The following is a 27,455-nucleotide window of genomic DNA, read 5'->3' as shown; positions in this document are numbered from 1 at the left end:
AACTATTTTCCGAGTGCAATAAAATCAATCCCAAATTTTAAGAATACGAAAAAACCCACGAAAAATGTAGGATTCTATCATAAATAGCAATCCATCAGGTGGTAAATGTAATGCAATCATCCAGAGAGTGCCACCGCCTATCAGAAAGATTGCCAAATTTCTTTGTAATATTTAATGAACCCATACACCTAAAGAGTAAAGAGGGAGACGATCCCTTTCTTTTTAGGCACGCACCAGCGCACACACAACCCAAACCAATCCACACTCACCTTCTCAAACCCCCTCGTCTTTAGAAGTGGATTGCCGCTGAGATTAAATGACGACTAATGAAGAAACGGTGGAGTTGGAAGATGCCAACGGCAACCGGGATTCGCATGGGAACATCAGGCTGAGGCTGGGAGATCCATCCAAGGTTTCAGATATATATTTTTTTTTCTCACCGGAGTACTTTATAAAAGACAAATTAGAAAGATGGATATTTTGTTGAGTGTTTTTGCATGTTTTCTTGATTTTGGGACTTGGGTTTGATTTTGAATTTGATACTGATGGTGGGGTGTTTGGGTTTTGGAGTAGAAAGTGGCTCAGACGAAGCAGATGCTGTCTAAACAAGCAGTGCAGACCAGAGACATCTTGTCCAAACAGGCACTCAAGATTGCCAAACAGGCTGAAGAGCACGAAAGATTCATCAACAAGGTATATATATATGTGTGTGTGTGCTGATAGGGGTATTTTGTTCCATTTAGGCAGGAAAATAGACATGTGTTAGCAGTGAACTAGCTGTGAACTTGCTCTAATTATATTGCTTATAAGGGACGCTCCGTCTACTTTGAGTGATAAAATTAATATAGTCTAATCTACCATGGATTGATCAAATCTGAACTCGTATGATCATCTAATCCTTGAAGTACTCAGTCATATGTTTTATGAATCTAATCTATCACAAAAAGTAATAGAAGTTTAGGCAGATTATATATGATGTTTGATGTGAAGAAGTGGTGATGATTGTGGTGGTGGCAATGGTGTGCAGGTGACACACTTGATAGGTGTTCTTGGCTTTGGAGGCTTTTGCTTTGTCTTGGGAGCAAGTGGGTAGACTAACTCTTGCCTTGAGTTCTTTTACGAATTGCTGAAATGTTTGATAATATTGGTGTCATGATTTAGTTCTATTTGTCCAGGGCCACAGGATGTCCGGTACCTGTATTGTTTGTTCTACGTGATATTTGTGCCCCTTCGATGGATATATTACAGATACAAGAAATGGCACTATTATCTTCTGGTAAGTTTCTTATTCATAGCACACTTTACCTGTCTTGGCAGGGAATATCACCTCATTTCTTAAATTTGATTTTGGTTCTTAAGCTAAAGGAATAATGTGACGATAGTCATATTATTTGATTTTCTAGCAGCTTTGACTTAGAGTTCATTTATACACGTAGCAGTAGAGAAATGTAATAATGATAATGCAATAGTAGTGTTACAACTGAAGTTGGTTGACAAGCTTAGCAATATGCATATTTCCCCCAAAATAATTAGTTTTTATTCAGAAATGCAGACTTCCTGCGTCCTGTGAGAGCTGATTTTATCTGAGTTTAAATTTCTGGTGGCCTACTCGTTTGAGTTTCTAGTTTCCAACATGTCATTTGAGTCTCAAAAAGAATAATTGGATGAGGAAATTCAGACTCACTCAACTTCTTGTAACACAGGATTTTTGTTATTATGCCAATACAATCTTCTTGATTATGCTGCTGTTTTGTCCGAGGAACGAGAAGCTTTTCATGGTTTGCTTCTCATTTGCAGAGGTAAGCAACCCGATCAGTGCTCCTCTGTATTGATATAATCAGTTCTTGTGACCTTTTTTCTTTTTGGTCATATAATCCTGGGTGCAGGGGCCGTTGGCATGGGCACTGATTGTTTGGCGTTGTAGCTTGGTTTTCAATTCTGTGGACAAAATTGTAAGCGTCTTCATACATCTCTTGCCAGGTAAGACAACTCGAATTTCTATTTCTCAGAATTAATTGTATTGTTTCTGATCATTTGTGGAGCAATTGATTCATACCAAAACTGAGGAAAGAATATTCCTTTTTATGCTATGCTCAGTTGTCTGGTTAATAGATGCTGGTGTTTATGTGGCCTTCATGGTATTTATATCTTTAAATCGGCACCCATCTAAAAGATTTAGGGTTTACGTATCTTTCTTTACTTTTGAAGTTGATTTTCTCATCTTAAGCTAGATGCCGGATCACAGAAATAGTGTGGGAGTGCTTACATAGCATGTCTTTCTGGCACACTGAAAGTTCAGTCGGATATATTACAGAGTATGATTGAATGTATAACAACATGAAGTGTTTGCTTCTCAATTGATCCTAATTTAGCCAATGCTGATATTGCTTTCAGGATTAGTTTTCTTCACTATAAGATGGTGGGACCCTGTGTTTGTCGAAGCCATGCGTCCTGATGGCTCCACTAGTAGATCATCTTGGGCTTATACGGAAAGCAAATCATATCTATGGACTTGGCTTTTCCTTGTTCCGTTAGTTGCTTATATTGTTTGGCAGATTCTCTATTTTCTCATTGTAGATGTCCTGCGTCGACAAAGACTACTCCGAGATCCAGAAGTCATGACTTCCTACAGGTTTCCATCTTTTCTCTTCTTCCTCTTGCTATCCTTTCATTTTTTGTTTGCATAGTTAGGATTTTGAGTCTTCCAATTTCGAATGATACAGGGAACTCTCAAAAAAAGCACAGAAAGCAAACAACATGTGGTGGCGGTTTAGTGGGTTGCTCGGTGACCAGAATCGCTTGTTCATGTATATTCTGCTACAGGCTATGTTCACTGTGGCAACCACGGCGCTCACAGTCCCTATATTCTTGTCATACGAACTGCACGTGACGTTCCAGTTGCTCAAGATCTCTGCATCTGTATGGAATGGAGGTAACTTCTTGCTAGAAGTGATGCCAAGGCAAGTTGTTATGAAAGAGAGAAAGAAAATGGAGATGCAACCGCTCAATGCTCAGATAGACCAACCAGCACCCGGTGATTCAACCGGAGAAAATGGTTCATCTCATGTAGTAGAATCCCAGTAGCATCCGTTTAAATGAACCTTGTTTCTTGATTTAATTCATTCCTGCAGATTTTTCCCTGTTTCAATAGTACAGTTGGGGGAAGTGATGAATCTTGATGTTGGAGAAAATAGTTTGATTGTATATTGAAAAATGATGGTCGTTTGACACCCTTTTATCTACTAAAAGGTTCTTGAGAATTTCCTAATTTCGTACATAATTGAAGATATGGAAATTAAATCTTTGTTTAGAGCAGATCCACCAGGAATGTTCTTCATGCAATCTGAGAGCCTGGTGTAGTAAAGCAATAGCTGAGTCAATGCAGCTCTGAGAATTTCCATACCACACAAGAAGTTGCTGAAAGAAGTAATGACGTCGCTGTGCATCAGCTCTATCGCGGCTTTCCATCTGCTCGCGAAGTCCTTTACAATGGGCTCAACCTCTGTCGCGCCAATCGGGTGCCCTGAACCAAAGCTTGCGTCCTCACCTGCAAACACAGGGACATGTCAAACATATTGGTTGACAAAAACATAAATATGCATTATTATATGACCTGAATTGGAGAATATTTAACTTCACATACAGGCTCTAGTTTTGACAAACTTGATCAAGTCACTGAAGTGTTGGAGTAGTAGCTCCTCCTGCAATAAACATTTTCATCACCCCAAGAGCATATTCAACTAGTTTATGATCATGTGCTGATTGGCCAAATTGCTCATAGCAATTTGGGAAATGGAAGCTTATAAACATTAGGCCCCAGAAATATTTCTTATTTAGTGATTGAGATAGTGTTTGCCTTTATAGACATAGATTCTTTCAAATTGGAAGGATGCCATCGAGTACAAGTAATCAGGAGACAAGATGAGATCAAGTAGACTTCATAAGATTCATATCATTTCTCAGTTTACCACATAAATAGTTGTATTGCTCTTGAGCAGCTCTTCGAGGTGCATTTGGATTCTACCCCCCTCAGGACCAGCTTCCTGAAACATAAATGACGATGTTTTGAATTGATATGTGTTTTATAACGTACGAGTAACGGAAAGCAATCTGCTAAAATGTCCCGATCAACATCTTCTGGTCATGTTTCACTCAGAAACAGAATTTACCTTCAGTATAGAGATTGTCATGTCATAGTTATTTATGACAAACACAGTCTGCTGCTTTGATTTCTGGAACAGTGTAGCAAGCTTGACAAGCAAATCATCTGCAGCCAGCCACAGTCTTTCCAAGTTGAGTTCAAGCTGACAAGATTTGCCCAGTTCAACACAAAATGTATGAATGGCGGTGCAAGTCTGATTGTCGAAATATACACTATCAATGGTTGATAAGTTAAGAGTAGTTGCATATTTCTTACCTGACCATCCCCATAGTCAACATTAAGCTGAATCAGAGATGCTGTAAACTCTGCATAGCGTCTCATGACATAATGTGGATGAACATCATCTTCCCATAATGTCCGGATATTCGCATTGCGTAGGCTGCTGAGGTGCATGTCAAATACCATCTTGAATCGCGGCCATAGAGAAATGTTAACCTTGTCGATTCATAAGAGGATGAGTTATTTGATTCGTGCAGGTATGGTTGTTTAAAGTTATGGACAAAATTAAACAAATAAGTAAATAATATAAAGTCAGCTCTACAGTAAAATACCAAATATTTCAGAGCAGTTACAGAAGGCACATGCAGTGAGTTATGGCAATTATATTCATAATGCTGAGACCTTGGCACATGTTGAATATGTGAAATTGATTGCACATACCTTATCCCAGTACGAATCCAGACATGGTAGTCGCCTCCGAGACATTATTAGCTAACAAGAAAATATAAGAAATTCAAAAGCTATAAACTGAAGAAATTTAGAACATAAACATACATAATATACCCATATACATGGACTTGAAATTTCAAAAATATAACTTTAAACATAGTATACGTAATATACATGCCATTGAATATGGTAAAATTAGATAACCAAGTGCAACACTTGCAATTTATGGGAGAAAAAAAGAGTATAACTTTAGAACCAACTGCATCATCATATTTGGTATATAAAAATTCAGAATATACAATATAATATTTTCAGCTCATCATGCTACCTGATTCTGGTGTATAATGCGAATCATGAGCATCAGACCAATTGCATCATAAAAATTTGGTAGAACTGTATTCAGGTGTTCATCAATTACTGTGAAGGGGCCTGACAATTTAACAAATGTAGTGCCTCAATATCTTATTATGGCGACTTATTTGTTATTTCAAATAGTTTTTGTATAAAGAAAACTCAACATGTTATTTTTTAATTACAACTTTCAAGACTATGGTTATTGGAAACTTGTAAGATGAGAAAAAATTGCAGATACCTGCAAAAATGTCATAAAACATAGACTGGTCTCTGAAGAATTCATCGCAGAAAAGATATCTGAAAGATAGAACCAGGTAATTCAATATAATAAAGATGGATGTCCAATTTGAACAAATTAAAATTAATATACTATATCAGATAAAATAGTACTCCCTCCGTCCCATCTTAAATGTCCTGTTTCTTTTCGGCACGCTTATTAAGGATGCATTATCTACCTAATCTAGTAGAAACTGAAATTATGCCATGAAATGTCATTGAATCTTATATGCTGCCTAATCTAGTAGAAATTGAAATTTCCTTAATATTCTACTAGATTAGGTAGATAATGCATCCTTAATAAGCGTGCCCAAAAGAAGGAGGACATTTAAGATGGGACGGAGGGAGTATGATAGTACTCAGAAGCAGCGGTATCCATAAGCAGCTTATGCAAGCTCCTGAATAGGACTTCATAAGGATACTTTTTAGAGCTGGCTTCAGCGATATGCGGAATCAATGCAGGCTCATCAATTTCCTGTGAAAAAATGAAAGTAGAATCGAAAGGTCGGATGCAATGTACAATAAGAATCTACAACACCAGCATATTTTGAAGTATAAGAGTCTGGTTGTGACAACATTCAACCAACCGGAGCCTAAACTACATGTGAAACGTGGTCGGTAGAGCTTATATGATGTTTAACATATTAGAGTGACTGTTCTTTAATGTAACCTCCCACTAGCAATTGTAAGTGCTAAAATCTCCTTTGATCCTATATTAGCTCATGATACATTAAAGTGCACTCGAGGTTAAAGTACTCATGCTATATTTTGTGCTCATTAAATCACAGGGAAAAGACGACGAGAGAAAGAGGTAAAGAAATTAAAGTAAGGCTTGAGGTTAATAGACAAATGCCAAAGAAAATACAATTAGTGAGACATGGGTGATTTGAGCATTAAAAAAAATAAATTATGATAAGGGCTTACCACACCTTAAGAATATTTATCCTATCTCCCAAAGCAAAAACAGCAGACCGATTCTTCAAAGGTTCCCCTCTCAAGAATAAACTAGTACTTCTGGTTTCAACACCAATCAAATCAGCAGCTGTAGCTATGTCTAGTTGCAACTTCTCTAAGGCTTGAATATAAGCATGGATATTTGTACCTAAAACCTGTGAACATGTATAAGGATATGGTTTATGCTAATGCCAATTAAAGTGAGATTGGTATAAAAGGAAAAGAGATGAAGTGTCTGTGGGAATACTAACCCTAAAAGTCTAAGATAAATTAATTACTCATATGGAACCTCACTCATAGTGAAGTGAGACATTATATGAAGTATTGTAGTTGAAGGGTATCATAGATCTAGTGGTCTACTAGCACCAGATTACAAATTGAAGGTGAGTATTGCAGCATTGGAATGTTTATCAAGGTGATCTTGCACTGGACATACGAGAATTCAAATACAAAAGGTAACAATAAACTAACTTTGCCTAAAAAATATAGAAGTTGGTATTATTGAGTATATTAAGAATAGACTTATACAATCAATTCAAGAAACTAACTACCAATCGGAAGGTAGGTGATGTTCACCATTTAACTATTAAGCTAGAGCCGTAAGTGATTTACCTTATTCATGGTGTCAATATATGCAGCACGGATGTCAAGATATACCTCTTTGTTGTGCTCCTTGAGAAACATTATTACGTATCTGCATGTGTGCTAAATGAATAAAATATTGTATCCTTGAGAAACATTATTACATATCTGCATGTGTGCTAAATGAATAAAATATTGTATCTCAAGTGTTATCTAGAAAACTGTGAACTCACAATAACATAATAGATATATGTGTATGTTAAAAATATGTTAGCGCAATGAGCACATCACCCAGTACTCCTACATAGTAAAGAAGATCATGAAATGCTTATCATAGTTCCTAGTAATTTTTTACCATAAGACCAAATTCTCAACCAATCAGGAAAGTCTACAAAATTGCTAGAGCATTGATCATTCTACCAAGAATATGGGCAAATAAATAGTATGCATTTACAGTAAGAAAATGATTAGATTTTGCAAGATCTATTTTTTCATACAAGACGTTGGCCAATGTATATTGTCATAAGGTGAAGTCAATGATCAACACACTAATATCAAGCTATCTATCATCCCTGAAAAACTGGCTTGGGGATATCACCTAGAAATATCTTATTTGTTTAGAATTGACATATTTCTTTATAAGCAACTAATATCACAAATGAGGCTGGACTGCATGTTCAAAAAAGAATTCAATGATTCATATCTAATAGACAAAACACTCTAGGTTGAATCTAGATGCAGAAACTAGTAACTCATCCTTAAGAATATACTCCAGTCTAGCAAACGATATGTTATTCCAACTTATTCAATATAACGTGTTGCATTAGATAATAAGATGTGAATAATTATGTAGATAAAAAATGCAAAGATAAAGGTGCAGGCTCCGAACACACGTACTCATAATCATTATGTTTGTTTCGCAGATCCAGAAGTAAAAGATGAATTCTGGAAATCCCATTAATATTTCTCCACAGAAAGTAGTGGCATGCTAAGGTCACATCTTATGAACGAATATAAAGAAAATAGAATCATGTCCACATTAAACACAACGAATTTTTGGATTTGTAAACGATTTCATATTAATGACATAACATGTGAAGAAAAATAAAGCAAATTGGATTATGTCTATATAAAATCAAAGCAACTAAAATGGTCATAGCTAAATTAAGCAGTCAAATTGGTCAAGAGAAACAATATGATGCATTTATCATATTTATGTCCAAAACTTACTTGTATTTCAGAAGAACACTCTGTTGAAGGATCTGAACATTAGTCTTGGGCCTCCTCAATGCATTTAGTTTCTGAATGATGAAGTCAAATACCTTTTGAAAGGGGCAGAAAGAAAAAAAAAATCAGGTTAAGGTGCAAATTAAATTAGTCCCCCAATTTTAAATCAACTAATCATAGACTGTTCCCCCAAAAATGTATATTAAGTTATAAGGTCTTGCTGCATGCGGCCCATTATGTACAGAATTGCTATATGGGATGATAATTTGTGAACAACCATGGTGATGTGAATATCTCCAACTGAAAAATCTTGGCATTCAGAAAATCAGGATAAACCAATAAATGTGGAAAGTAGAAGATTCATGATAATTATAAGAGAACAAGATCAGTAAAAGTATATGATTATTTAATAGATGTACCTTAGAAACTGCTTTTTGGTGAAGCTTTTCAACTTCAGGCTGTACATTAGTTATCACTTTGGAAGTTTTCAACATGGAGTCACTTTCAACAAATTGTAGCTTCCTACTAAGAATCTCAAGCGTTCTCAAGTATTCCTCATTCACCTGTAGATATTTAACTTTGGCATAATGAAACATCAACATATTATATGATTTTGGAGATGAAATATATAATCAATAAAACATGTTGTAGGAGCTGCACTAACAAAACCCTAGATTACCTCTCCATCGACTATTATCTCTATCATCCTTGGCGGCACAATGATGTCCTCGACAAATTTAGCCAGTTTTGATTCAGCTGCCTGATAAGTTGCATGAACAAGAACTTAATGGAATCTACTATAAGGGAACAAGGTAGCAAATTAGCCATACAAAAATCTTATGATAACATTTTGTGGACTGTACGAAAAAAATCTCTGTATGGAAACTAGAATTGAGTACAATTTGGTACATTGTAAACCTCTTGTTCAAACATGGACAGTAAATGTGTATAGGATTGTTGGGGGATTTTGAGTCTTTGGAAAATGAATATTTGGCAGACCTTTTTAACATGTTCCTTCTTTGAGTCAATTCTATTTTTAGATTCTGTTAAATTAAAAATGTGCAAGTCAAAAGGTTTAAAAAGTGTCAGTTTTACAATATAAGTCAAATAATGATAATCTTTCCAGAAACACAGGAAAATGGCATAAGCAAACAATTCATACCAAGTTTTTGTTAAAGCCACAAAGGAAATCCGAGGGCAGAAAAAAAGGTCTTGTTATGCACTGTTTACACACAAAGGTTAGATGAAGAGCATCACCTTGCGATTCTTTAGCTTTAGCCCCATATCCAAAGACCTTTCTTGAAGAACCTTTATATCTGAACTTATTGAACCTATCTCAGCCTACCAAAAAGAATGATATAAATCATGATGTTTTGTTTGCAACTTCCATATATATCACCATACAGAAGCTAGAAATTACTGGTTGAAAATTATTGAAAGCAAAAAAAAAAAAAACAATCATGTAACATCAAAAACAAATAATGGTCAGCCAGAATTTTGTAGCAATAGAACCTGCATAGCTCCACCAACTAGCAAAGACAATAGATATGCCTCTTATTAACTCTGATGTAGATCGGGTACAAGTTGTTAAAATATGGTATATTGATGTGACTTATACGCTTGAATGGCTGTTATTGATAACATACTAGGTAACACACATAAGATCCAGTAAATAAGAAGTGGATGGATAGTGATTGAATATGAGATGTCATACCTGAAATCCACTTAAAAGCTTTTCCATTTGCAATAGGATGATATTACAATCATAAATTTGATCATGAAGTGATATTAGATTGTCACTTTCTTTGATATAATCCTGACATCGACCAAAAAGGGTAAAACAAGCAAAGCTGAAATGAGTCATGAACATAGTTGTTCAAGATGTATAGATATCACAGTTCAAGCCAATGCGACCCACAAATCCACCACTACGTGAATTTCAGAAAACATACAGATTTACTTGTATCTTACACATCAACTTCCATTAATGCCAAAATATCCAGAAGTAATATCAAAATCCCAGTAAAAAAAAAGTTCACAATAGGGTCAAACAATATCGCAAGAACAAGTATGCATCATTGACAATGTAAAAAATGAACTAGTGCGTTTAACCAGAACCTGAATAGAGTCGAGCTCTATCCGCCTTAGATTGTGCTCCACATCCTTAGTGTAGTTCCGGGATGTTGTCCCTTTCGACAGTATCATGGTAACTACCTTCAATTGCAAACAAAAGAAAACCCAAGAAAACATATAAATATTTGGAGGCAGAGTATGCATATCGTGAACAAGCAGAGTGCAGAAAATTGCCGAACACAAACATCATCAGTTTTATAATCTTGTAGCTCTTGTTCTAGCCCCTCCAATGAAACCTCATCGTCACTAATAAAAGCAAAACAAGAAATATGTAGGGAACAAAGATTAACTAACAAAATTTGCATGTAATACTAGCTCAACGATTAGAATCTGAGAATTTTGAACCTGACTGCATCATCTTCCAGTGTCAATTCGCCAACAACCAATCCCAGATCCACCACATTTTTCGAATCGTCATTTGCCTCAACCTATATATGCATATCGATATTAATGCTGCATGCAAATGCCAAACAGAAATTACAGGAATTGCAGATGCGATGTGATCAAATTACACCATGTATCCTAACTACTGAATAGTGTAGTTGTATGATTCATCAAATATAGCATCGACAAAAACGAAAGAGAGAGAAGCAAGTGCTTACTGATTGATCTGAAATCACCTCAGTCATGTGGATGAAATGTATTTTTCTTGTGCATTAATCAACTGCCTCAATGGATCAAAAATACAAACTCAATATGGATTGAAATGGAGCGAGGATCTCAAAATTCGGATCAGATATTTGTTTGAATTTGCAAATTTGTTAAAGATAGTGTTTATTTGACAATTAACACTATATGATTTGGATTAAGTAGTTATTCAATGAATCCTCTATTGTTTTTATTCTTTTCAAGCCTATTGTGGCACATTGTACGTCTAGTTTCAACTTTTTAAATGCAATCAAGATAAATATAATATTTTTAAAATTCTAAAAAAACTATATACCTCAAAATTGACGGAATATATAATTTACATTACAGAATTAAGGGAAAACTATGTCTATAGCATATATATCGGCAGGTAACGAAAGGTCCAAGGAAATAAGAAAAATACAATACCCTTATATTAATTACTTTTAAGACTAATAACAAGCAACACCAGTTTCTGTCATTTTTACACCAAAACAAGAAACATGGCAAGCATACCTTGCACATCAAGATCAAAAACCCTACAATCTTCTAACTTCTAATAATGTCTCCTCACAGTTGAAAAGTTGGGAGGAGGAAAAAAAAATATTGAATTGACCAACAAAACGACTAATGACTGTCGTTCAAGCAAATTGTAATGAAAATATACAATTCACTTCGGACATAGTAATACTAATGTATGCACAAAATATCTGCATATTGGTTCACTTGCAGCAGATTCAACCACATCCATACTTCCTTGCAGCCAGCCATCATCAATCGGATCGTTGATGCAAGAAGACGAAGCCGGAGTTTTCGCGGATCAATGGGGGAGGTTCGACATCAGCCACTTCTACGGTTGGCATGGATTTAGACAGGTCATCGATGGAGAATGGAATGCTGCAAAAGTTTGATGGCGCAAAGGCGTTTCAAGAAACCACATCCACTAAAAAATTCACTGCTCTCAATTACGAAAAGAATAGTAATCACCTTGAGTCGTCGTCTAGCAAGAACGAGCTGCTCAGAGCGTTGTTGTTGTTGTCCTCTGTCATCATGATTCTCATGCTCGAAATGACCTGCATCCGAACACCAAGAACGCCAAAATTATGCGTAAAGCGCTAAGTGATGTATCAACGGAGAGGGAAACACAAGTTAGGGAACTAACGTACATCTGGAGCAACGCTATGAGTGCCATATTTGTCATCCCAATACATCGTGCTAATCCTGTATATTTGTTGTATGCTTAAAACCTGCAAAAGTAAAAATATCGAAGTTTCATGATGCATTGAGAAAGACTAGATCAGAAGCAGAAATGGGAGCTGGGGGAAGGTGCAACAAGCTATCACTCACCGGGCAAAGCTCATTTGTGATTTCATTTAAGGTCTTCTTGGGCTTTTGATGTATAACCTGCAAACAAAGATAAATAGGGTAAAGATTCGGGTGAAATACGTAGGAAAGAAACTTGAGTCTGAAAATGAGAGACTGGGGAACTGTTTCCTACCAAAAATCCAACAGCCTGTCTGATATGCTTCAGTTCATCCCAAGATGAGCCAACATACTGCATAACAGAAGATTCAAGTGAGCTAAGACGAGGCAGGTAAATAATAGAAAACTACAAAAGTGAAACCTTACTTCCTCAGTTGCATAACAACACCATTGCTCTAATTCAGCCAACCCTGCTTTCACATACTCGCCATTACTGAATGAGCAGCACTCGCGTCGTAAAAGAAGACTGAAAACAATTGAATGAAAAAAAGGCATCAAATGAGCCATCATCACCAGAAATATTTTCAAGGATAGATAATTCTAGTCCCAAAGGTCACTGCAGAAAAGAGTTAACCTACCTGTTGAATAATTGGACATTGATAAATGAGAATGTTTGAGCAAAAACCTTCCGCACAAGGAATGCAGGAACCTATAATGATGTTGTTATAAAATTAACAAACAGTAAAGATGGAGTAATAATAGAGATAGACGGAAAAGTATTGGGAGGGGTTTCCCTTTTAAGCTAATCTCAAATCTTACATAATTTGCATTCATCGTTTTCAAGTACTTATCTAGGCACTTTACGATGCTCTGCCAGTGAGCAATAACCGCTTGTTGAGCAACAGCATTAGCTTGGGAACGTCCTTTACCTAAACTTGAACGAGATGTTCGAGGTGCCTGCATTGTAATTTTTTCCGGCAAAATAGAGAAATGAATGATACTATCAACCTATCTTCACATGGAACCATTACCAAATAAACGGAGAAGGTAAGATTGGAACAGTCGAGGAAACCAAAAGACGCGCACACAAGAAGCAAGTTCCTTATTTTGATTAAAATTGAAATTCTCACATTCTCTTCATGGCACAGAAACTACTAAAAGCTGGTAGGCCGTATGTACACAAATAGAAGGGCACGTGCGATGCAAAAGACAAAGGAATGTGAATCCATCACACAGAAACCGGATAATGGTTACCTTAACAACCTGCTCAAATATATAAATCTAGACTAACCTGGATGCACAAACCAATCAAAGGGGAAATCTCTTTCTTTAGATTGTCCCTGATCATTCCATATATCTTCTCGAGGTAGGCAGTAAGCTGCTGCTTGAACAATAAAGCAGGATATTTCGCCTCAACTTGCCGCAAGTCATCAAGTCTACCAAGCAACCGATTATTGAGGAACGAAAGTCCAGCAGCACCTTGAGGGGATGCCCTTAATCCCTTCATAAGTAAAAGAGATCATACATGCAAATGAATTAGAATATGTGGGTAGCATGGACATTAGAATGCAAGTGAAACTAGTGTATACTTGAGACATCCTCCCTAAAAGAGAAGCCGATGATGACCTTCGCCTTTGAGGGGTCAAGCTAGCTGCTCCACTTGCTTTTAGTGTGTGTTGTAGCAGCATCAGCAGTGTAGATGTATTACATAACCAATAGGCTAGCACATCATTGTTGTCGGCAACCTTCAAAAAGAATTAAACTTAGGGTTCTATAATGCATGCTTCTTTGTATGAGAACCCATCAAGCAGACTGTCAATCTAATAATGTATCTGGGAATAAAAATGAACTGAAGACAGTAGCAACAAACATATAGACAGATCGACATTCAATTACTTACGTCAACTGATGAACCAATGGTTTGAATTATACGGTCAAACACACCGGTCCTCTCAACCTCAAATGACCTCCAGTGGAGAAGGCATTTGTAAATGACACATGCAGCAATGGGTTTGCCACTGGAAAATCCCAAATCTTGAGAGATACACTTTATCAGGAGGTCCTGGTTCTCCTGTGGAGCCAACGAGATTTAAGGGGACACGTAAAAAGTATAAATCATACACATAAGTTACATAACATATACAATATCCATCAGCTGCGACTTTGATAAATAGATCGTAGCGACTTACTTGCTGCTTCTCGTTGAGAGACTTCTGAGGTTTTTCCTCAGTTTCAGGCTCCTTGGGATTCGCCATAGCAAGTGCCGTTTCCTATCACAAGCAATAGACTTGAGCACTAGTTTCCAGAAACATCAAAATGCCCACTTTATATTAACAAAATACAGTGATGTACTCTTACATGTTTAGACTTTGTTTCTCCATTAAGAACATTACCATTCTCTGGCGTTCTCTGTAACATTATAACGAAAAATAAGAATATCCCCACTAGCAACTAATACAGTGAAAAGAAATCAAATCTCAATACCTGAAGTATAGTCATCCTGGGCCGGGCAGATATAGCCTTCCCTGTCGGTGACATGGTCAAAGCTTGTTGACGAAGCACTTGATTCTCAGACTCGGAGTTCGATAGCTTCTCCTCAAGCCTGCAGAGGAAAACAAATAATGGTGAATAAAGCACATAATGACTGCCAGAGGTAGATAGCATAGTGGGCACTTTGAATGCAGGAGGTCCCTCATTGTTCCAATTTATTCTTTTAGTGGGTATTGGAGTCCCAAGCAGAAATTGTTGAGCAATGACATGAAAACGGAAATCAATCAGAAAGATTATGGTCCTTAGACATAGTAAGAAACTCTAATTGCAAAGTAGAATTGCACAAACGGGACACAAGGAAGTCTATATTGACCATTGACAAACAAAAGTTATGCAAGGGCCACAAAGCCTGGACCTATAATTTTTTTTCCGTTTTTTTTTTTTTGGATGGAGTGAAGCGTCACAAGTTTAAATGACTTGGTAAATAAATAAATCAGCAGCCAAAAGCAAATATAAATTGAGTTACAGTAAATAATGCTTCAAAACTTAATCATTGTCGACCACCAAAAAAAAAAAGTAAAACTAAATTAAACTTCAAGCACTCACACCCAAATTCACTTTAAGTAACCAAAACAAAAACTAATAAGTATTACTAAACAATCCAAACACTTAAAAAAAATAGACCTGCATCATAAATTAGTATATTTTCCTTTCTATTTATTGTTATCTTTTGTGTGAAATTGTTCGAATGAGACATATATAGGCATACAGGCTGAAAAAATAGTAATCAACAATAAATAGGAGGCATAAAAAATATCCCAACATAAAGTAATAAATATAATATATGCCAAAAGAAAGCCCTCCGGCCTGGCCCCTCTCTCAACTTATGTCAACTAGCAGAATAACTAAGAAAACCTAAGTTATAGCTTTCTCCCCTCTTCGACCCAGGTGAGTAACCAAAAACAGATGATAAATATAAAGGGATCACTCACGGGGAGAAAGAAATGTTTTATGGGTACTTGTTCAAGATAAATGTTTATAAAGCAAATGCATTTTAATCAAATTACCTCTGTATGGAATCTTGAAGCTTATCCACTTTACCCTCTGCTTCCTCGAGCTTTTTTGCCAAATTTATATTTCTAATCTCAGCATCTGAACAAGCCTTTTTGGCCTCTTCTGCAGTGACTTTTTCTGATTGCAATGAAGCCTGTATATATAATAAATCTGGTTATAATAACAAAGTTACATGTCCATGTTTATGCTTTTGGAAGATGGATAGCATCATAAAGACTGACAAACTCATGACATAAATTTTTTGAAGGAGATCTGTTCAATCTAAAAAGAAGGATAAATATCCCCTTAATGAGAAGCCATTGCCTCATTAGTTGATAGTCATGCCACTAAAGAAACTGGTCCATGTATGGAAGTTTCAGAAGTAAACTAACTAAAATAAAATTTAGCAAAATATGCAAGAGCAAGAGATGATAGCCTTGGACTAGGTAAACAGACTCCAGTTTTAGCAAGGATAGCAACATCTATGCAAATGTCTAGTCCGCGTTGATATACAGCATGTACTTGTCCTTGTCACAGTAAGTCTTACCTTCAGAGTCTCTATCTCGACTGCCAGTGCATCAATCTTTGCTGTGTCTTGAACCACAACTGGGGTTTCTTTAATGACTGGAGGAGCTTCTTCAATTGCTTTTCTTGCAGCTTCTCGTTCTTTTAATGCTCGAGCATTTGCTTCCTCTACCTGTATTTGCATTGCTTTCAAAGCCTCCTGTAATTTTGCAGTTTCTTGTGCTTTTGTATCCTCCAACTCTGTCTGCAATTATCAAGATAAAAGGACACGTAGGTGGTCATGTTTTGTACATTTATAGGACATGCACATCATTCAAAAATGCCAAAATGAATACCCTAAGTCGCTTCTCAAACTGCAAGCGCCACGTAAGCTCCTCTACTTTCTTTTCTAGCTTATCTTTGGCTTCTTTCAGGGCTCCAGTTTCCCTTGAAGCCTGAGAAATGGGAAAAGCACCAAGTAAAGTGCAAGGAAAAAAAACTATTTCAAGAAATAAATATCTTCAAGAATTGAGAAGAACCATTCTAAGCATTCTAAGCTCTTTGCGTGCTACTCGTCGCCGCCAACCACATTGGGTAACAATAGCAGCCTTCTGGAGACTCTTGTAATAAGCATATTCTCTATGACAGCGCAAGTGAGCCTGCACAAAGAGCAACAATCCAAAAGACCAATTTTCTTAAAAGTCCAGTTCATGATTATTTTTTCGGGTTTTCCAGTACGTAAGAGTAAACAAGACCTGAATCCTGATTGAAGCCTTAGTCTGCTTCCTGAATCTGAATTCATTGCGAGCAATCATTGCTCTCATGCCAGTCTGCACTATGATAGCAGAATGCTGCAATCTTTGGTAGGATTTCCGAGCAATATGACACCTGAAGTTCTTCTGAATCTTCAGAGAGGCTGCTTCAGACCGCAATTCTTCATAGAGTTTGCGAGCAGATATAGCTGAAAATTACAAGAAAAAGCTGTTATTTCCATAATTTTTATAGAACCCGGTAAAGCAGTCTAGCACGATAAAATTGATGGCTGCATACAAATACAAATATTAAGACGGACCAAAATTACAGGAAAATGCTTAGGAACAGCCATTCTATCATATAAGAGTAATATACATAATAAATAATCTATTAAGATACTGAACTTTCTATAAAATCATGAACAGTGTTCCTAATCTCTAAGAATATACATACTCGGTATTCGATGTTATTCTTAAAGAGAACCTAGTAAGAGTTACCTCTTGAAGAAGATTGTAATATGAATTTTCCACCTAAAGAGTGCCTAATAAGAGTTACCTCTCCAAGAAGATTGTAAAAGGATGGCAGCATGGCGCAATGAGACGAATTCTTTCCGAGAAATATAGGTACGGATTTGCCTTTGAATTGTTTTGGCTGCATTTCCAAGAACTTCTGCTCTCCTTGCATCCAGCTCAGCCATCTGGCCAGCTCGTAGGAACACTTTTGTCTTACCTAACTGCAAAGCATACACAACGTCATACGATATATCTTCAGAGCACAATTGTGAACCAAGAAATAGAAAGAAAAGTGTTCCATGCCCCAAGACTTCCAGAATCTGAGCACGCAGTGTGGCTTCATAACAAATACTCCCACCGTCCCCTAATAACATGCGGCATTTTTGGTGACATGGGTTTTAATAAATGTTAGATGAATGTGTGTGAGTTGAGAAGGGCCCCACTTTGTTGTGAGTGGAGTGCAGTCCACAAATGGAAAGTGAGTGTTTTTGAGGGACGTACCAAAATGGTAAATTGCGCATGTTTTTAGGGGACAGAGGGAGTATATATATTAGCACGTATGAATACACATCAGATGGTATTCCATATACAAAATAATCCACAAAATATTCCTAAAATGAAATGTACTGGTCCAGTTTGGGACTAACATTAAGATGAGAGTAAATAATAATACAGTTATGCAGTAACATTTAGTAAAACCAAAGTATCATGAAGTTTACTTGATATCCTTTCAATCCCATTTTATCCAAAATCATCTGACATGCAACCTTGTCATCAGAGCTGCAGAACAAAGATTGAGTCTATGTCAAGATAAAAATATAATCATTAGGGAAAATCAAAGCAGGATGCAAGGAGATAAGCACTGAGGTCAAACGGAGAAACAACTTGCATTTGAAAGAGACTTACTTTCCTTCCAAAACTTCAGGGGCGAGAACACCAAATCGGAGAAGAAACTCGTCAAATGTACGTCTAGTGGGGTATCCAGCACAACTGATTCTGATAGCCTCAAGAACACCCTATATGATAGTTAAACTTTACCACAGAGATTGACAGAACAACTAAACTCTATAAAATTGGCAGTCATGACAAGTGTCGAGATCGAAAATACTTACACCACACCGCAGTTGCTGAATTACATTAAGATTCTCGAAAATCGCAGGCTTCAGCACATGATTTGGTTTTACACACCTGATATAGTGAGGTTCTGTCGAACTTAAGGTTTCCATTAAAGATTGTAGTTGCAGCTGCCAGAAGAAAAATATAAAATTACACATTATACCTCCCAATAACTGGAGACACAAACAGAATATATCTAGCATTCCACCTCAAAGGGAGTCAAGAACATAACAAACCAAGAGCAATGAACTTAAAGGAGCAAAGATTTCTCCCAGATAGAGAGAGAGTAAAGATTCATAAATCAAATGTTCAACCAAAAAATTCTTACTAAGTTGACCATCCACAGTGTTTCCACTTCAGCATACACGGCATCATCTCAGAAGTACAAATAAGCGATCAGTCTAATAACTATACACAACTAACATCAACGAATCCATTGGTCTAAAGTTCTATCATGTAAGACAGATGGAGAAGAGCATGTCCTAGTTGTATTGTATCCAGGAGAGGTGGAAGGACCATGTGCGTCAGTAGTGAAAGGAATCGTAATATAAACATGTACATTCTCCATCCAAGTTATTAAAAAAAAAACAAAAAAACATCTAATATACTAACTTCTGACTTCTGATCTGAGATCTCAATACACAAATCATGAAAGAGCAAAATCATATAAAATGGAGACAGAGACATTAATTCTTGTGCATAATCTTGTGAAACAATTGGAACTAGATGCAAAACTAGAAAGTTACCAGCATATCGATACAAATGAAGTAAGAGCTAAAAACTCATAAGGGTCATAAAAGATCAATTATGTAAGTCACATACCAGATTCCGTCTACAAACTATAAATCCAGACTAATAATAAAGCATCAAGAGAAGTATTCAACAAGGACGAATTTCACGTCACCAACAGCGGCCAATCATGTACAAAGACCTTTAATATTGATAGAGCAGATGAACGATCACTAATATAAAATTTGGATACATATAGAGATTATAGAGCACCTTGAAGCGTGATCCTATGGAAGAAAATTTCGAAGATTTAGATGATTCTTCAGGAAGAGCAGGAAATAAACCAGCAACAAAAGTGCACTTTGAGGCTGTTAATAAATCTTGATGTTCTGCAACAACATAATCTTTGTTCTTATCCAGGAACAGATCTGCCATATAAGTTACCTGCCAAAACAGGTTATGGTTTTAACATATATCTGTAGTTGATTGCTTTCTTTCCCTGGTTTTTTCTTGGCAAAACGAATTAAGATTGCATCCAATTACCTCCCCAGCATAGTGAGATATTGTGAAACTGGTACGTGAAAGCTTGGGCTTGATGAAACGCTGGTTTTTAGCAAAGGTCTGATACAACTTCTGAGCAAATGTCTCATGGGTAGACTTAGGAAACATACTGCCATAGAAGTTATTGTTAATATCAAATGTGTATCCATAAGCAGATGATAAAGGGAAAAAGAATGTGCATTAATGTTTCCATAAATTACTAATGGAAATAGAAAGACAACATGAAAACCCAACCATCTTAAAAATAAAGGAGGAAAAAGAAAGATATTAACAATAATGAAGATCTATAAAGTATCGCAAATAAGAACATAGGAAGATATACCAAGCTTCATCTAGTAGTGCAATTATTCCTCCTGGTTTCTGCAAAAAGATTAGTTTAGTAATTAAAGTCATAATATGAAAAGAAAAATGAGAAAGAATATAGTCAATGGAAAATTCATGGAAATATGGCCGAGTATACTTATACAGAATAATATATAAAGAGAAAAGGTACAGATGAAGTAATCCTTATAGTACCAGACCTTCTCAATTAGATCAAGAACATCTTGGTTATCAACAAACTCTATGTAGCTCCAGTCTATCTTCTCTTTTTCATAATCTTCTTGTTCCATCTTGAAAACATGCTGAAATAAGAATAGAAACCTTCAATTAGCAGATGAAAATATTGTACTTAAAGCACCAAGTAGGAAGACTCCACAAGAACAGGAATTACCTGGTTAAAATGTTGCTGCAGTTTTTCATTGGTGAAATTGATGCAGAACTGCTCAAAACTGTGATATATGCAAATGTCAGCAGAAAACCAATATCTTCACCATAATATGCAAATGAGATTTCTAGGCCAGAGCTTGCCTGTTGTGCTTAAAACTCTCAAAACCGTATATGTCAAGAACCCCAATTATTGCTTTCGAGTGTGGATCCTGACCAATGGATGTATTTATCTTTTCCACTATCCTGGGAAAGAGAAACTGTAAGAGTTCATAATGGCAAGTATTGCTATTTTAAATAACATGATAATAGTTCATACAAGTTAAATGACAGTGTAAAAGAAAAGGCCAGTATATCCTTACCAGTCAAATAGCCGAGAATATATAGTCTTTGCAAGAGCATCCCTGCTACCCAGTGCAGCTTCTGGGTCAAGGGTCCTTGTGATAATTTCCTCAGGTGTTACCATTACACGCTTAATCATAGCATCCTCCAAGCTCTTGGCATCACATCTATTAAATTCAAATTGTCACCATTCCTTGTACATCCGCCCAAAAGCCAAAATGAAAAGGTAAAATAAGGACAATGATCCTACTTGAGCAATTCAGCAGTCATATCAAGATGAAACCTTGACTTCTCGTCCTTGATAACCGAAGAATCAATCTCTTTACCCTTAGCAAATTCAATATTACCAAGATGAAGAATCGCAGCAACCACTTTAAATATTGCGTCCTGAAATACAATTATACTTTTAGAAAACACAGATAAAATGATAGTACCGAAATTTAACCCACAGTAGCTTCTCTGGAAAGGGCAACCTGCTCTTCCTCACTGATTCCGACTATATCCATAGCCCTTCTGGTTGCGAGATATTCTTCTGTATCATTTACGCCATCAAGTTTATAACATTTGGACTGGTTGAGATAATGAAAAGTTTCTGGGCTTCCTAGCTTATATTTCTCCCTTTCCTGCAGACAGACAATTCTTAATAGGTCATTGAAGCACCTGCAGATACAGGTGCCATGCCAAATCTTTACAGTGAATTACAAACAAAACTACAATACCTCAGGAGGTGCTGCACATAGAAGATAAAAGCAATGATAATTTCTTTCAGGATCTGATATTTGGCAAACACGGGATCTCTCCAGCAAGTAAGTTCTAATGGCTGCTCCAGAGATTCTCCCACTTTTATCAAATTGAATTTCAACAAATTTACCAAAACGACTGCACAATGAAAAAACTATCAATTGTATTGCTCTTATGGCTTACTTCTGATATATAAACCAAATGTGAAGCATTCAAAACATAAAATGACATATTTTGCTCGAGCATGGTCAAAGAAAAGATGTGCCTATTAGTCTCGGGTAAAGTTTGAATAACTACTGACCTGGAATTATTATTCCTGACGGTTTTAGCATTCCCAAATGCTTCAAGAACTGGATTTGACTGTCAACCATTAACATTTACCAAAAGAAAACAACTCAGAAGTAAGTTTCAACACCATTTAGTTTGTTGGTGAGATAATTTGTTTCAGAAGAAAAGCTAAATGCAGGCCACATCTATTTAACTATAATCTCACTTCTAAAACTTGTTGTTCAACAGTTCGTCCTTCTACTCCAGATCGACCACCCAAATAAGCAAGATATCGCATCAGCATTTTCGTTGTTTCGGTTTTACCGGCACCACTTTCTCCGCTAACCAGAATCGAGTTGCTCTTTCCCTCATTGATCATTGCCCTGAATGCAGAAACTCATGAGCAACAGGTGATAATGCCTCCCTCACTCCGGCAAAACATCACTACACCTTCCTAACGACAACCTCATACAAATAAACTCATGCTGCATTTTCCAGAATATTACCTGTAAGCAACATCTCCTATAGCAAACACATGAGGACTGAGCTCTCCAAGTGCAGCCCCTTTGTATTGCTCCATCATGTGAGTATCATATAGATGAGGCAATCTTTGGAAAGGGTTTATTGCGATCAGAATATTTCCAGTATATGTCTGAGAAAGATGCATTAAAACTTATATTATTGACTTTGTATAGTTATATTAATGAGAAAAAACCGTTCACAGTTTTTGTAGGAGGCATATCAGAAAGCTTACATAAATTTCATTGAGTTCATATCTAGTAGCCAGGTTTTGTAGGACACCAGGTTCGTGCAAATATGAAAGCTTAGTCATGTCATCCTCACCTCCGGGTGGTGCTTCTGTGTCCTTGGGAAACACTCTTGTGATATTTGCAACAACCTGCAAGTTGGAGGCCTTAAGATTTCAAACTGCTAAATGAAAAGATCTTTTATACCATAAAAAAACACAGGTTCTAAGCCAGAACTTCAGGGTTTAGGAAGGAAGCAAGAAATACTAGAACAATTTCTATATTACATCAGGCAAAGAGCATCAATAAAGGTCTAAAGAATATAAGAAACATTAAAACAAATGTAAAATCTCAGAACAAACAAAAACAAAGTAGTTTTTCTAAAGATTGTGAATGTTGAAAAAGAAGTTCATTTGTGCAAAGGAAGTGGAAAACAATACGAGTAACATTGTCAGGAAAAGAAACTGTTTTATTAATTAATAGCTTGAAAAGGCAAGAGCATAAAGCACAGGAACAACATCAATGAAATTAAGCATAGTCTTATTCAGATATCAAACCACCCTCATTCATAAAATTAAAATTGTGAGGAAACCAAGATTCACAACATATCATTAATGTGATTAAAATTATATTATCTCAACAATATCAGAATGCATATTCATCAGCTGGTATAGCAGTCTACTTAAAGAGTTTTGACTTTTGAGCAAAAGTATATAAACTAACATGAGGTGATTAATTAAGTATGCAGAAGAAAGTTTCAGATCAAGACTTTCGGAATCCTGTTAGTGAAGCATAAGCAAGACAACTAATTTCCCATAAATAAACAGAATGAAGAAATAGTACTCTAACTAATGGCAATAAATTTTCACAATTAAATGCTTAATACATCCATGCCAGTGAAGAGAACACGTAAGATGCTGCCTTGCTGCCTTCAGTACTTACCTTTTTCCCATTTGTAGTTTGAACATGAACATCTTGGCCATCTATCCGTTTTACTTCTCCATCAATCCATGCCAACACTGGATCCTCAACCCATACATGAGAACCCACTATAATGTTAACTAATGATGCCTGCAGAAACAAATAAAGGAAAAAGTTCATTAGATGTGTGATAAAAAATTAATTTTGCACAACTTACTCCAATAGGCTCACTCGCAGAAGGACCTAGTGTAGTCAGATTCAGGATGAAAACCAAAACTAGCATATAGACACTTCAAAACGCACACGATCTTCATTTTCCATTTAGACTTACTAAATATAATACCAGTCCAATGGAAAACAAAAAAAAAGTGGTAAAAGAGTGAAAACAAGACAGAGAGGAACAGTGTCCAACAGGAAATATTTCTTAATATAATATTCTCAAAATATGCATTAAATGCTTGACTTAACCCCGTAGGAAAAATGAAGAAAACATTTCAACATGCTATAAGACTACTTAGTCAACTAACATGTTAACACTTGCACCCCTTTTTCTTTTTTTTCTTTTTAAAAAAGAAAAAGAAAAAGAAAAGAAGCTAACATGTTAACACATAAGATTTATATTCTAAAAAATTGTATAGTGTTAGGATCATAAACACTCCCAGACTGTGCCGCTTTGCCCATGTGCACTCCAACTTACTAATGTGCCAACTTTGAGGGGGTAGAGACATATGGTTGAACCCAAGTTTGCAGGAACATTATCTTTTTTAAAAAAAAGTAAGGGATTTCTGTGTATAAATCTATTCTGACCAAAGAGTGTGAGGCAGGGGTTAAACACTTTTCTTAATCCCAGTTTTAAATTCTACATGATTTCCTATTAAGAAGGTTCTTTTAATTAAGAAACAGCTTGGTTTCCTTTAAAAAAGATGGTTACTCTTAGGAATCATATTAACCAAGAACTAGTAACCTACAGAATAAAGAATGATCTTCGCTTAAGAGCACAAGTAAATTTAGCAGCTTGCAACATTACAGTTGATGACCAACCTTGGTTAGTAGTACCAAGGAAATTATGCACAACTGCACAAGTGGTAAACTTGAAGGTCTGGTCGTATTTCAACACCACAAATTATAGGGGAAGCTAGTCTACTTATATGATGTGCATTAAAGGTTTGTGGTTTCACAGGAGACTTAAGAGAGTTAAAGATTTCAAATTCATAACAATAGATCTCTTGCATGTGTTTAGAAAATTATTGATTACTATAAAATCAAAATCTTTCTTTAGTCATCTCAATTCTCAAAAAGAACAAAAAGAAACAAAAAAAAAAACATTCTTTTAGGATTTTAAGCTATTTTCAGTTATTTGTGACGAATCACTGATCCAATCTCAATTGGAGCCAGTCGCAATCCTTAACTTTAATTCTTTCTCTAGAAGGCCAAATAACTATTCAATCAGAAACACAAACTAAAAAACACACCATGACTTCATAAGCAATACTTCATATTAGAAGTTTTTCTTTTAACAGCTAATGGAAGGCTTTATTACAATTGATATACTATCAAGTACCAACTGTAATACTGCATAATTCTCACTCAATCTAAGCTCAATAAATATGTCAGAAGATTTAGTCAATGTCCCAAGAAGAATACAGTTAAACGAGCAACAAAATTACACGAGACTGGCTGGAAAACAGAAAATTAGATAACATTTAATTGCAGCTATTAACTCATTTCCCAACCAAACAATACGCAATTCCTATGTCAGACATCAAAGTTTATTCATAGCTGCACTAAATTTAAATTCAAATTCCACCTCAAGATGAAAGCAGTGAAAAGAAAGAGTTGAAAGCTAGTCGGAGAAATGGGGAGAGGTTGGAAGCAGCAAACTTACCATAGTTGAAAACTCAAAGAGTCGATCTCCAGCTCATCAAGAAAACGGCGGCCGAGCTTTGACTCACTGAGTCAGATCAGCTCCAACTTCGAGTCGCCAACTATTGAAATTCAAACACAACTTTAGCTCTTCCGGCTATCAACTCAACAACTTCTTCTGTTCCCCTCCACCAAATCCAACAAAATAAGCAAAATACAAATTGAGAGAGAACGGTGGGATTTGTCGTCGTCACAGTCTAACCTGTCTCTCTCTTGAGGAATTTGGTTGAGTTTGTTTTCTCTCCCTGTGTTAGTTTGTTCGTTTTGAAATTTATCTGAGAGCAATTTTTTTGAAATTTCTTCTTTGCGTGATAATGTTTATAGTTTCTATGTTGTTAGGACAAGGGAGAGAGGTTCGTGGAGTCCCACACGCACGGACAAAATGACGACGTTAATGCGCCATTTACGTAAAAACACGTAATTAGCTACTCTCTAATTAAACCAGAATATCAATTTTATTATTGTAAAAATAAAAAAATAGTCGTAAAGACATAAATTATTATTTTACTCGGCTTGTTTGATATGGGTTTAAAAGCATGATAAGTTAAATTAATATGGATTTATGTAGTGTTTGATATTATGTGTTACTATTATGGTCAACTTCAGGTTTATCCCAATACTCTGGTTTATTTTGTGAGATTAACCCATACTAATTATCCCACCTCCCCATGGGATTAACCCACACTAATTATTCCACCCCCTCCATAGGCTACTAATTTAGGTATTTGATATGTTAATCCAACCTATTTCAATGGATACCAAACACTTTTTAGGATTAATTACCAATGATATCAAACACCCATCTGAGATTAAAAATCATGACTAATCCACACTAAATTATCAGGATAATTTATATCCTGATTAATTCAATACTGAAAATCAAACGGGCCCTTAATTCACGTGATTTAACCTTAATCCATGATTATGAAGTTTTGTGTTGTGAATTATTATTATAATAATAATAATAAAAATAAAAATAAAATTGTGAGTAGCTTTCATCATATTGACTACACAAGTTATATGGTACATTTTGTTTTGAAAATCATGAATTCAGATGAGACGTCTGCTTCGGGCCAGAGATCTCAAGACTCAACTACCCAGAAATATGGGCTGTATTTTCTATGGACCAACAATTGGGATATGGTCCGTAACATAAATTTTGGGCTCACAATCAAATACACTAAATAATTTAACAAATAATTCAAGGCCATGTTCAAATAATCCAAGCGCCAAATTCCTCAAAAAAAAAAAAAAAAAAATCCAAGCGCCAAAGACTCTTTTTTCTAGCAATTCATTTACTTATAATAATAATAACAATACTTGATGGAGAAGGATGAAAATATATATATATTTTTTTAACTTTTTTTATATATTTTGTAGAGTGGATAATTTTTTTTGACTATGATAAAAAATACTCAATCCGTCCCATTGATTTTGTTCTGTTTTCCTTTTTGGATTGTCTCATTAATCTTGTCTTGTTTCTATATTTGATAATGATTTTACACTACAAACAATATGGCACCACACATTTACACACTTTTATTACACTAATTATACTCTTCTTAATAACCGTGTCCAAAAGAAATGGGACAAGTCTAAAGGGACGGATGGAGTTAAAAATTGGACAACTTATTTCCCTCCTTTTCACTTCAATTCATGTAAATATTATCATGGAATATTGATGTGATAATATTTTTCAGTGTTTAAGATATGATAATTTTTTTTATTCTACCAAAAGAACATGGAATGAAAAGGATAGAGACCACAAAAATGTGATAAAATTTTCACGCTTTTTTTTATAACTTATTTTCTTATGCCGTGAATTTCTTCGAGTGTAGCATCTTATAAAATAAGTTCTAAATTTACGTACAAGAGTTCAATAAATTGTTTAAGTTATACATTTTG

The 27,455-nt window shown here is 35.8% G+C and overlaps 3 protein-coding genes across 4 annotated transcripts; 1 reads left to right on the top strand and 2 right to left on the bottom strand.

Annotated features, from left to right (window-relative positions):
- The first annotated feature begins 20 nt into the window (after positions 1–20).
- LOC130987068 (glycerophosphocholine acyltransferase 1-like) lies at positions 21–3,260 on the top strand. Its single transcript, XM_057910657.1, has 8 exons — positions 21–412; positions 574–693; positions 1,028–1,085; positions 1,176–1,276; positions 1,704–1,799; positions 1,887–1,980; positions 2,395–2,632; positions 2,724–3,260. The coding sequence occupies exons 1-8, from the start codon at positions 317–319 to the stop codon at positions 3,082–3,084; spliced, it is 1,164 nt and encodes a 387-aa protein (XP_057766640.1). The 5' UTR covers positions 21–316; the 3' UTR covers positions 3,085–3,260.
- Positions 3,182–11,186, bottom strand: LOC130987064 (vacuolar protein sorting-associated protein 52 A). The gene is made up of 20 exons (XM_057910645.1): positions 10,960–11,186; positions 10,703–10,785; positions 10,543–10,603; positions 10,343–10,438; positions 9,939–10,040; positions 9,482–9,565; positions 8,904–8,984; positions 8,644–8,787; positions 8,228–8,319; positions 7,028–7,109; positions 6,391–6,570; positions 5,821–5,936; positions 5,424–5,482; positions 5,160–5,260; positions 4,823–4,873; positions 4,418–4,597; positions 4,170–4,304; positions 3,969–4,043; positions 3,644–3,701; positions 3,182–3,547 (listed from the first exon to the last, which is right to left on the bottom strand). The coding sequence occupies exons 1-20, from the start codon at positions 10,984–10,986 to the stop codon at positions 3,243–3,245; spliced, it is 2,112 nt and encodes a 703-aa protein (XP_057766628.1). The 5' UTR covers positions 10,987–11,186; the 3' UTR covers positions 3,182–3,242.
- A 210-nt stretch (positions 11,187–11,396) lies between these two features.
- On the bottom strand, positions 11,397–25,938 carry LOC130987055 (myosin-17-like). 2 transcript variants are annotated; one of them, XM_057910631.1, is made up of 40 exons: positions 25,753–25,910; positions 25,513–25,668; positions 23,649–23,777; positions 22,715–22,858; positions 22,467–22,612; positions 22,187–22,343; positions 21,995–22,053; positions 21,672–21,831; positions 21,426–21,575; positions 21,203–21,339; positions 20,973–21,119; positions 20,755–20,856; positions 20,618–20,675; positions 20,427–20,528; positions 20,228–20,265; positions 19,888–20,014; positions 19,618–19,788; positions 18,612–18,743; positions 18,406–18,515; positions 18,219–18,279; positions 17,543–17,720; positions 16,990–17,195; positions 16,774–16,893; positions 16,591–16,689; positions 16,278–16,499; positions 15,745–15,884; positions 14,672–14,789; positions 14,546–14,596; positions 14,377–14,457; positions 14,088–14,258; positions 13,777–13,932; positions 13,479–13,688; positions 13,007–13,144; positions 12,826–12,896; positions 12,614–12,713; positions 12,483–12,539; positions 12,332–12,388; positions 12,151–12,231; positions 11,972–12,057; positions 11,397–11,881 (listed from the first exon to the last, which is right to left on the bottom strand). In XM_057910631.1, exons 2-40 carry the CDS (start codon positions 25,513–25,515, stop codon positions 11,758–11,760), a joined length of 4,599 nt encoding a protein of 1,532 aa, XP_057766614.1. In that variant the 5' UTR covers positions 25,516–25,668; positions 25,753–25,910; the 3' UTR covers positions 11,397–11,757. The 2 variants fall into 2 exon arrangements, with proteins under 2 accessions (XP_057766614.1, XP_057766603.1); XM_057910620.1 differs by having other exon boundaries at positions 25,513–25,938.
- Positions 25,939–27,455: the final 1,517 nt, after the last annotated feature.

Source organism: Salvia miltiorrhiza, chromosome 1 (genome assembly GCF_028751815.1).
Source record: "Salvia miltiorrhiza cultivar Shanhuang (shh) chromosome 1, IMPLAD_Smil_shh, whole genome shotgun sequence".
Classification (NCBI taxonomy): Eukaryota; Viridiplantae; Streptophyta; class Magnoliopsida; order Lamiales; family Lamiaceae; genus Salvia; species Salvia miltiorrhiza.
Note: the sequence above shows the minus strand (reverse complement) of the source record. Positions and strands in the feature narration are given on the sequence as shown.